Source organism: Perna viridis, chromosome 10 (assembly GCF_037379345.1).
Source record: "Perna viridis isolate PV_CMFRI_1.1 ecotype Kerala chromosome 10, ASM3737934v1, whole genome shotgun sequence".
Taxonomy (NCBI): domain Eukaryota; kingdom Metazoa; phylum Mollusca; class Bivalvia; order Mytilida; family Mytilidae; genus Perna; species Perna viridis.
Genome location: NC_142454.1, coordinates 31,984,446 through 31,996,495, shown reverse-complemented (window position 1 = coordinate 31,996,495; position 12,050 = coordinate 31,984,446). Strand labels below are relative to the sequence as shown.

The following is a 12,050-nucleotide window of genomic DNA, read 5'->3' as shown; positions in this document are numbered from 1 at the left end:
TTCATCGATAGATCAGAAACAATCACAAAAAAGTTATCGAAGACCTAATAAAGACAACCAGATTCATCGAGGAATCTTTTATCCAAATGTGAGCAACGGAGAAGATAAAGAAGAAGCACCTAAATGGAGTCCGTGTTCTTTTACTTTCGTTGCTTTTTATGTATTATTTTGGTTATTTAATGTTCTTTGTTGCGTGTGTCAGTTTTTCATGTCTAGTTTTTGTGCCTGTATTACATTCTTTTGAATTCCGCTAGAATCTTAGTTCTTTTGATTTCTTCTTCCTATTAATATCTTCGGAACTAAGAAAAATGATATGAAACGCTGAAGCGCATTTAATTGTAACATACCTGAGCTGAATCGGACTAAACACCAAAAAATACTAAAAGATACGACATCATGACAAGGCCAGTATTCAGACTTATCAAAAAGGTGTAACAACAAAAGCTGGCAAGAACTAGAACGTTTAATTGAGAACTTGGTCCAGTTTTTGATTTTATTTCAGCCGGGAAGCCAGTGACAAATTTTATACCTCCGCCCGTTACTCGGGTTTTTCGTCCAAGGAGAGACAATGAAAATTCCACCAGAGGGCGTGACAATCGTTGAGCATTACGTATGGTTGTTTACACCGGATACTTCGAGAAAATCGTGTTAATTTGAATTAATTTAGTTGATCCGCGAATATAAAGAAGAAAAAGTGAAAGGAAATTGATTTTTTCACGTGAAAACAAATTGAATCTTTAGATTTTGGTCGTTCATTAAATACTGATGTTGAATTCAGAGAGTTGCATTGCTTTCACTTTCGGTACCAAAATATGGCGGGAATTCCCAGGGCCTAAAAATACCGGACACAATCGCATCCCATAGGTTATTTGTGAAATAATTGACCACTGATGTAATCTTGGGACATTTTCCTTTTGAATGATACCTAAATAAAACCGTCACTCGATCCCCATGTTATAAAAATAGACATTTGTTTTGACCCTAGTCCAAGACGCCATTACCGGCGGATGATGATGCAAGGGAAACACTGGTGTAGTGTAGTTGAATGTATTTTTCGTTTATAAAGTAAATTATTATGCATTCATTTATTTGTTTCTAATAATTTATGTTATATATTCCTAATCAGCCGTTAACAAAATTTAGACATGTTGCTGGATTCACGGACTTGCTTACCACACAGGCTTTCGAACATTCAGAGTAAGAGAACTTGGTACTGAAGTGCATATGATGGCCATGCACGATGACGTCGTTTAAAGTTAATAATAAATGTTCATTGTGTGTTAGCATATACCTGCATAGGTCTGGTCACTCTGGGGGATCCAAGGAAAGGCGTGTCAGGCGTATGCTCCCCTCCATAAATAAATTGGGGAACATGCTTTTTTTTTAGGTTTTGTTTTGTTTTGTTTTATTTTGCATAAAATATAGCTTTATTTCAAATTCTACCCGCAAAAAAATCCTTCCCTCACTATGCTGGGGATTAAGTTCCCCTAACCAACCTGAAATTCTGGATTGAAACCTTTGAACGAGGTCTAAGGTGTCGCAATTTTTTGAGTTTTGAGTCCAACAGCAATATATGTTGAACTAACCCCACACAAAATATGATTTTCTTTTTTATTAAATGAGTAAAATAAATTAGGGAGTGTACTAATGTGTACAAACTAGCCCCTGGATAAATTCAAAATAATAAATAAAAACAGCAAAGCAGGTGGAAGCACATTCATGTATGATTCTCACACACACACAAATATCAATCAGTTTCATTCTTCTGCTAAAATATCACAACATCGAAAGGCAGAAACATAGATTCAGATGATGAGATCAGAGTTTTTTTTTTACCAATCTAGTAACCAGATTGTACTGTAGAGAAAAACCTCCAACAGAAAATGAAATATGAATATAACAGGTACAGGATTCAATCATTTCTAGATCTTCATCATTTACTTTGTTGAACCCCCTTTTGAAAATTCTATTATATAATTATATTCTTAAAGAAACATTTGTTTAAAAATTTTGGAAAGCATACCACAAAATTTTCCTCATCCAAAGAAAATATTACATTTAAATCAATATGTTTTAAGTATCCGGCAGAAATAATAGAGATCTGTCACTTCCAAGCTGTTCAGTAATGAGACTTGTGTGATTTACATGTATTTGTAAGTATTATAGTAAGCTTACATGTGACAATATGATTTATGGAGAAAGATTTATAAATTACACTGATGAATTTCTTACTTTAATACATTTTTACATAATATTATAAAAAAAGATCTTGCTATGTACCTCCGGTGCTTTCATATTTTCAATCCTATGTTCATAGAGCAGTCGATGGCTATGCATATTATAAATGAGAGAAAAGGGGGGTTAAGTTTCCAATTAGTATCAGCATACCGTATAAATGATTGAATACTACTAAGACCTATAACAGTTTGAATTTTCAGCTATAATTTGATGGAAATTTCCCCAATTATTAAAAATAGTACAATCGTGTCCACTTTTTTTTTGTATTTTTGAAATAGTAAACGTACCAATGCTAAGCCTGTCAATTTAGATTTGCCAGTATAAAAAAATTCTTATCCTCGGAAACACAAATGAAATATAAAATAAAAAGAGGTAGAAAGATACTTAATTATGTGTTAATTATTTTTTTCATACCACAGACAAACTGATAGCTATGTATTGTTGTATAATTAAAAAATAACAATACGAAATTGGTCTACTTTAATGTGTTTTTTTCTTTTTTCTACGATAAATATGGAGAAATCATACCAGTAAAATGCTCTGCTTATTGTATTTTTTCTCTGGGTAATTAACTAGAAAAGGTGTAATTAAGAAAACATTTTCTAGGCTTACAACCTTTTAATTTTCTATTTTGTTGTTGAAAATTCTCTACTCTCAATTTATTAATAAATAGTCTTGACTTTTTTAACTTGATAATTACCAAAAAAAATATATATCTAATGAAGAATCCAAAAAATAACTTTCCTATTTTTAGAAACACTTCTCTAGAATTAACTATTTTTTTTCATTCGATAAGTCCGAAACATTCCGAACGTATCTAAGTTATGACGTCTATGGACAAGTCAGAGACGTAAAGGTGGATCAAAAAAATTGCATCCTATAGGGTTGTATCTCTTCTCATGTAGATACTTGATATTTTATGTGAATTTTTCATCACCTTATTCACATAAATGCCCATCAATCGATTTGCGAACGACAAGTTTCACGATTTAATCGACGCGTAACACCCCCAACTCTCCACATGACGTTGGATTTCTTCAAAATAATATAAGAAATAAGTTTCCGTTCGTAATATATAAAGAGTAAGCAAACATATTAATTATCCAGGAAGCTACAGATATTATTGATTATATTTTGAAACACGATAAGTAAGTGAAATTACGGTTTTTAATCGTGCCGTTGAAAAGATGAAAATGACGTCGATTTAGGACTTGAAATCACGTGACTTTGGACTTTGGAAAGAATTGTCCTGTGTCACTGGCTTCCCGGCTGTTGTGGTTATTTTTTTGTTGTAAAATAAGCAATTTAGTAAATGTAATATGTGAAATATTTTATTTGATGTATCGAGTATGTGGATGGTTAATGAATTGGAACTAATAATTGCGACGGTCCGTGACATTACCACTACTTAAAATTCTCAGTTGTTTGTGACGTCATCAATATCAAAGATTTTAATTGAAGTTACCATGGAAATTAAGAATTTTTTCAGACTTAAGTATTTTTTCAAAAGTTTTGGCGCGCCTGGGCCAGGTCTTTGCCATAAATCACGAGGTACCATTGATCGTTTTATTTGATGCAGCAAAGGTCTCCTTCACTTCTTTCCAACTGAAATACAAAGTAAAACAAGTTGACAAACGATAAAAAGGGAAAAAGATATATACCACTACACATTATGATAATGTTGGAAAGAAAAACCGAATGTTTCAATGAACATTTAACAGGACAATAGAATTATCAAAGATAGCCAGTACCAGATGTGTGGGAAGTAGAAGTGTTCCAGAGGTTGGACCCGGTTGCATTAGAAAAATAAGAACCCGCTTTTAAAATTTGGATAACAATGAACAAAAAAGACAGTTTGGAACTCCTTGTTTGTGTAAGCAAATCTGGGCAATATCCCTTTTTTTTAGATTTCTAGATCTGCTCGAGCTTGAAGGTTATGTAGTGCATTATAATGAATAAATTTGTAGCCGAATCGGTTTGGCTTTGGCCTCGTTAGTGCAAGTTATTTTTCGTGAAAAAAATCATGTTCTGCTGTTACAAAACAAAACAAAAACAAAAAAACAAACAAAAACTAAACAAACAAAACATTAAAAAGTAAAACCAAAGAGCATGCGCGGTTTAAGTTATTAAAATGATTTCTTCAAAATTATATCTATAATTCTATACAACCATCTCCAGCTTACTGATTACTCCAGGAGCACAGCATCTACAGTCTTCGTCGATTCTACCATCACCATCGTTATCTGGATAGAAGAAACGTGACCAAAACGAATAGCATATTATAAAAAATAGTATGTAACATTAAGTGATAACCCACCACGTATTGGCGAAAAAGGGAAAGGCAAAGTGTTCTAAATAGCGGAACTCAAAAACTTTATTTTGAATTTGCTGAAAACTAAACTTTATAAGGTTTATCTATAAAAGATTAACCAATTTAATTAAAGCAATTTTTTTTATCATGTATGCTAAGTATTTTCCCTTAATTTGGACATCCAGAAAAGGGTCGGAATTGTTTCCGTTTTTTACCCTTTCAAATTGCAAAACACCACCACGGTCGCCAAATTTAAAATCCCGCCCATCTACCCTAACAATTTTTTTTGTAATGTCTAGTTTCTGTATTTTATAGTACATTTGTACAAATAAATGTGCAAATTATAAAAAAAAAGAATGATCCGCTCTAACTTACTGTATCACCTGAAAACCCGGGGGCGGCAGAAGGACGGCCGCGCAATTTTCGGAGGGTATCATATAATACATCGCCACGTCGTACGTCACAAATTCAAGAATTTAAATTCGGTGGCATCTTTGAAGTTTCAAGACAATTTAATATTTGTGGTGTCACAACAACAAAGTTATATTTACATGTAGTTAGTGGCAGTATACTTTGACTGCTCAAATAAAATGGTTGCAGTACGTCCAAACTAAATAGCTGGCCAAGTTTACATATTTATATTTCGCATTTGAAACTATTAGGATTTTTTACTTCCTCCTAAGTCAGGGTTTTGAGTTCACCTTCGCCCCCTAAGCCCTCTGACATCACTTATTCATATTAAGCGGGTATCGTCCAGCACCATCTTGTGAGTTACCTAAATTACACCCGAATCCAACATCCAAACAAATCACTCGTAATAGAAACTCTTCGATATAACTTACAAAATGGCTACACATAACATCTATTTTTTTCGGTAAAGATTCTGACCAAAATCAACTGTTATCATTTTTGCTCATACTGAATCCTTTGTGACATCTTACAACTATCAGTTACTATATCGGATCGTCCATTACCCCGTGTTATTGTTTACCTTTCCACTGACGTTATATGTCAAATCGATTTTCATTGGAGCTTCATACCAGGAGAAGTTAACCAATCGGAATTGGCTGGATGATACCCGCTAAATATAAATGAGTGATGTCAGGGGTTTGAGGGAGCAAAGGTGGACTCAAAACCCTGACTTAGGAGGATGGCTTTCTTAATACATAAGAAAAACTTTGATAACAATTAACTTTTTTGTTCATAAACGATGCCTTCCTTAGTCTTTATCTTCTTCCCGTTCTGATTGATTGTTGAGGTTTAAAGCCCGAGCAGCAATATTTCAGTTATATTCAGGCGATGAACATGAAATGGATGATAAAATGAACATGAATGATGATGAAATAAAACAAGGGATGGGACACAAGGACAATAGGGTCGACAAATTTTGGTTGCCACTAGAAAAAGGGGGGTGGGTAGGGTCGGGCAATTTAGCTTCCTGTGGCGGAGCGCAAATGTTCCTACTCCTATCGAATACCACAGCAGGGTTCTTTAACGTGCGAGGAACGTGGCATCTTTCCCAACACGTCGCACCACTATGGTTTGCGGTCAGGTTTTCCGTATTACAGCCTGACAACCCCGGCATGTAACACGCAAGGGGTACCCCATTCCACACATCCCAGTTGCTCTCTAGGTTTCTGAGCACTATTTAGTCGTCTTTTACGACAAGCTTAGCGCTGCTGCAGGCCTATTCTTTTGACACCCGGACCTGCACGGGGCTCTCACCTTTCTGAGCTGGTCACTTACCCTTGCCGTCGCATTCTTCCTCGTCAACTTCCCCGTCGCAATCATTGTCTATTTCGTCTCCATAATCCATTGCACGTGCTTTACATCCCTACATAAGATTATTCGGAAGTGACAACGCAAGGCAATTGTTTTAAAGGATGGAGGTAGACTACAGGTGTGTGTGTGTTTTGATCAAGGATTAGAAAATAGGCAATGATTCTAGTGATTTGTTTTTAATTTGGAGTTAAAACCTTCAATTTAGTACGATACACAGTACACAGCATTCAGTTTTATTGACCAAAAATGGATCATGTTTCCTTTTGGAAATTTTGTATGCATTCACGATATTGCTTTACATTTATCATTCAATGTTTCCATCTAAGTAACTGTTACTTATTTTTTGATGCTTTCACAGTAAATCGGAAGAAACTTATACCAAAACAAAGCAAAACATTATTGCATATTTATAAAAGTTGAACTTACGATGCTAGTAATTATAGTGTAGTAACATGTTTACATTCAACGAGAAAACATATTTCAGTGCCCGTATACGCTTTAAGTAGGCATAACCGAATGCGAAAATAAGACGTGTCTAGCACCGACTACTGTTTTATGAAACTAGAAATTATTTGCTTTTAAACGATTATGTTTCTTACTGTGTTGACAGGGGTCAATAGTAGCCCTACTGGAAAACCATACGACTCTAGATTGGCCTTTCCGAAAAGGATTCCACCAATTACAGATGTTGGACTGGTATGGCTAACACTATGAGTACCTACAGAAACATTGACGTAACCTGCAACCAGATTTGTGCCGGGAATATGGTTATACGTCTGCGTCGCCGGAAGCGGTTGTCCATCAAGCAATAACCCAGCCTTCTGGGAAGAATCGATTACAAACATGAAGTAGTTGGTATAATTTCCTTTTGAATATTGGGGTGTAGTAAAATAGTAGTCTGCTGCATACTGCTCAACAGGAGGAATTAAAATCATAGCAGGATCGGCTTTGTCGCCTTGACCTTTCTGGGTCAATGAAAACTGGTACAAGGCGATCGGTTTGTCAGAAACCATGTGTGAATACAGTCCAGACGAATAGTGCTTCTGCACATATTGTCCTGCTTTAGCAATTGTTATTGTATCGTTAAAAGGTGCTCCGTTCTTTATTCCCGAAACATTAACATGTGTATTGTCTTGACTTGCAACAATTCTAAACATATCACCGACATGTCTTTCAGGTATCGGTACCGTAGCAAAGTTCTTACCCCATGCAGATACCGGAAGCAGCATTTCTACAAGGTGATCACGTGATTTTCCAGTAGTTCCCACCACGGTTTTCTTATTTCCACTTAAAACCCCGACCGGTTTGTCTGCAGTTATATGAGTCCCCGTCAAATCTGCTACTGAGTGAATTTCAAACGTATGATATCTGTCTAATGTAACGTTGATAACTTGATTTTGGTGATAAGTAACTCCGCGGAAGGTTACATTTATTCCCGGTGTGCTTGGTAAGTGAATAGATACCTTTGTATTATTTTTAACGCCAATTATCAGGAACTCACAATAGTAATAGGCTGGCGAATGTGAAACTGTATAATATTCCTTTCCTAGAGCATCTGTTGGCAAAGCGAGATAGGCATCATCAGACCAAACTTCTCTGTTTATGCCGTAAACGACAATTTCATCATCTGCCTGGATCAGAATTGCTTTATGATGGATTTGTGTATGGTTCAACCGGAATCTATGTGGTATAGAAACCATGTGAACTTCGCCATGTTGTATCGTGAATTTTTGGTTAAGATGGGAATGATTTAAACCTGGCGCCGACACATTCACGTGAACCGGGTGATTTTTTGATGTTGTAATGAATATTTCCGGATTTATATCAGTATCTTGCAATATTTTGTTGTCCATAAAAGCAACAAGGAATTCATTTCCTCTGTTATCCAAAGCACCTAAAAATCGACAATTGTGCCTTTCATTCATGCATGCTACATGTATTATTCGAAATGTATTGAAAATCAATGGCAGACAAACTTTGTATTTCAATATTAAAGTTACTTGTATGTTCAATGGGGGCTGTTGGTGTAAATAGTCTTAAAGGCGTGATGAAATGAGGTCATCCAAGTTTTGGGGTAGATTGCATGAACAAACAAGATTTTTGCCCAAAAATATTTGTTCCCGATATTAGGGGCAGAAGTGGAATGGGGTGTCATACGCCGGGTCCAATCTTATGCGTCCGCACCTGCATGCATGCACATGTTTACAATATATTTTAGATTGATAATAATATATACGATAAATGACAGAACAGAATTTAACATTTGACAATATAACCATCGGGGTATGATTTCAGTCTGACTTGAAGTGTACGAGAGTTAAGTTTCAGTCCCTGTGAGAATCATACAGCGGGTGAAACGTGGTATGAAATATTTTGAGAGTGTAATTTGACTATCTGCACCATCAGAATCGAGGAAAAAGACAATATTTTCCATATCATGTTGGTGCATTGAGTTACAATTTCATTAAAATGCCCTGAAAACGAACATTTCAAGGGCGGATCACTCTATCAAAAACCTCATTTTTCTAAGATTCTATTGAACAATTTCTGAGCTAATCCAATAATGCAGAGATCAAATTATAGTCTTTTCAAATAAATAAAGCATTCTAGAGTGATATTTCATTGTCTGATCGGTGGGGCTTTGACATGTATGTTTATTTTATTGTCTGATCGGTGGGGTTTTGACATGCATGTTTCTGATTTTTCCCATTTTGCCTGATTCGCACAAACACTGACATTTAAACACATGAGACAACTCGGCCAGCAAACAAAACGCCAAAAGATTACTCGTTACCAAGCCGTCCAATACTTTGTAAGTAACATATCTATTGATAAGGCCTCTCTAGCACATTAATTCGTCCTGTTACAGGTTTCACTCCTACTTTATATTAAACAAAAAAAACATTTATGAAACTAAAAGCACACAACAACTGTTTATGAACACGGTTCAATATTTTTACTTGAATTGTTTGGGCTAAAAAAAACCCAAAAAAACAAAACACAAAAAAAACACAAAAAAACAACAACAACAGAAAAACTAAACAGATAGCAGACTACAAAACCAACTTTCAATACCGAGATTTAATTTACCTGAAGTGAACGGAAGTAAACAGCCCAACAATACGAACACAAACCACAACATGTTCAGACCTTATAACTGATTTAACAATGACACCGGTCAGCTCTCTATACTGGTTTCTTATCTCACAGTAAGGAAAATCAAAGTCAAGGTTCAATTAAAAAGAGAGAAGTTCAGAGAAACCGGAAAGTAGAACGGACTACTTTACTTTTGGTCGACATAAAAGTTGGAGGAAAATATAGAAGAGGACAGACACCAGAAAAGAAAAAAAATGTGTAGTGAAGCCAAGACGGGATATGCAAAATATCATATCATCATTTCGATATAATCAAGTATCAATCCATATAAAATTCAGACACTGCCAATAATAGAAGTGGGTCAATCTGTAGAACCACTCACCAAATCAAACAGGCGATGCTTCTTGGTCTACGTATGCAATATATTGCATAATTTCAGTGTACTTTATATTCATCTTCCTCTCGTTGGTATTAGGGTAGCATGGTCGGCTCGCAATCGGAACACCTCAGCCTTTCTAGTTACACAAAAGAAAAACCTAGGAGGCACTAGGTGGATGGATCTGTCCGGAATTTGACCGATCCGATTCTAAAATTATAGTTAAACTGTCTTAATTTACCATTACTTTTTTATTAGCTCCTCGCTTCGCGCCAAAATTCTTACATAACCATAGGACGCTTACCCTACCGGTGCACCTGGTCCATGCTCCCAGTTTTTAGTGGAGTCCGAGTTGCTCATTTACTTTTGTTACTTTGTATGTATGATTTTAGTTACTTTATGTTCTTTGTTGTGTATGTCTGTTTTCCATGTCTGGTCTTTGTCCCTGGATTACATTCTTTTGATTACCGCTATAATAGTTGTTGTTCTTTATTTCTAGTGCTATCTAAGCAAAATATCTAGCGCCACTTGGTGGATAGAACTACTTTGATTCGCATAAGACTACAATTCCTCGATTGGGTTCAATCCCTGGTCGAGTCGACCCATAGAATACAAAATAATAGTCAATGCGCATGGTAGTTAAGAATAGAGTAATAACTAGTTGGCTAGGAGTCAGAATAATATATTCGAATGGGTGGCCGTTAATTGCTTCTGTATGCTAGGACAATGAAGATGAGCGTGTCCGTCTCGCACAAAGTAGGGTCTGTTCGATTGGTCAAACGTTCCCATAGGACATTAAACCATACTAAAAATCAATGAAAAAATCTTCTATAGATCAACCAAATTACATGTAGAACAAGAACTCTTGCATTGTGAATTTTATTTTATCTCAAAAGTGGAAGAGTAATCAAGGGAACCAAAATTTTAGCGGAAATCAAAAGAATGTAATCCAGGGACAAAGATCAGACATGGAAAACAGACATACGCAACAAAGAACATAAAGTAGCTAAAATCATACATACAAAGTAACAAAAGCAAATGAGCAACTCGGACTCCACTAAAAACTGGGAGCATGGACCAGATGCACCGGTAGGGTAAGCGTCCTCTGCTTTTCTAGAAACACCAACCGAGAAAACAAACGAATGACAAACGTAGACTGATAGTACTATCTGTATTTGTCATTTAATAAGGACTGAATTAATGTTGTGGAGTTTTCCCATGCATCTATAACTGATATTTTTTAAAGGCACTACCAAAACCATTACATCATTTCAATTATAATGTATCGTAAAACACAAAATAAACCCGCAAAAGAGAGTACCTCTAAAAAATATCACACAAGACACGGTGCTATTTCGTTGTAACTCTCTCTACTTTAGGCACTATGAAAAGTCACCGCGTTTGTTGTATAGTTTAATCAATAGTTTTCCTTTACCGTCGATGCGAGGCTGACTTCACAGTGCCTGCACATGTAGTATACTTTATCACAAGTTCTTTGGGGATAGATGCGAAATGATACTTTCCAAGATATGTCATTTAAGATGTACCTGAATACTGCCCGAATTTTCGTTTTAGTCAAACAACAGTGGAATCTGTATAAACCGAATCATAAAGAAACTGAAAAAACTGTATAAATCAGTCACTTTTAATATTGTTTTTTTATCAGTTTAAATGTACTTTGAATCTTGATAAAACCGTTCATCTGTCTAAACCGAACCAATTAAAAGTCTAAAGCGAGTTTGGTTTAGACAGGTTTCTCAGTACATAAATTTACAAAATTATACGACTTATCATGCGAATCTTTATCATATAAGTTTCAAATCAAGTCCAGTGACACACTACTTACCTTTTGTCTATATTTACATATACGTGGGCAGTGTATCTTAAAGTATATATGCTATATAACATGTTTTTCGTCTGATTGTTAAAAATTCCGGAATGGACGAAGCACACTTTTATCTTTGAATCCACAGGGCAAATATTAATATTGACTAGAAATGCCAATTCTAGTTACTTTGACATTTTTGCTTGAGTAATTCTTTTTCATATTCTCGACTTAGGTTTCGTTTTTTTTTTTTAAAGATTTTAATGAAAGGGAAGTAACTTTCTATAAATTTGTCATCCGACAAACTGGTTTTACTGTCAATTTGATGCAATGGACAGCAGTTGTCTTCAAATTAAAATTTTCAGTTTATTAAAGCCACGGTAAACTTGGATACTTCTAAAAACTTATTTCAAACCATTCAG

At 35.4% G+C, this 12,050-nt stretch overlaps 1 protein-coding gene across 1 annotated transcript; it reads right to left on the bottom strand.

Moving 5' to 3' along the window:
- Positions 1–3,790: 3,790 nt before the first annotated feature.
- LOC148605413 (peptidylaminoacyl-L/D-isomerase-like) lies at positions 3,791–9,575 on the bottom strand. Its single transcript, XM_088547922.1, has 5 exons — positions 9,422–9,575; positions 6,931–8,225; positions 6,296–6,383; positions 4,422–4,481; positions 3,791–3,843 (listed from the first exon to the last, which is right to left on the bottom strand). The coding sequence occupies exons 1-5, from the start codon at positions 9,471–9,473 to the stop codon at positions 3,830–3,832; spliced, it is 1,509 nt and encodes a 502-aa protein (XP_088404048.1). The 5' UTR covers positions 9,474–9,575; the 3' UTR covers positions 3,791–3,829.
- Positions 9,576–12,050: the final 2,475 nt, after the last annotated feature.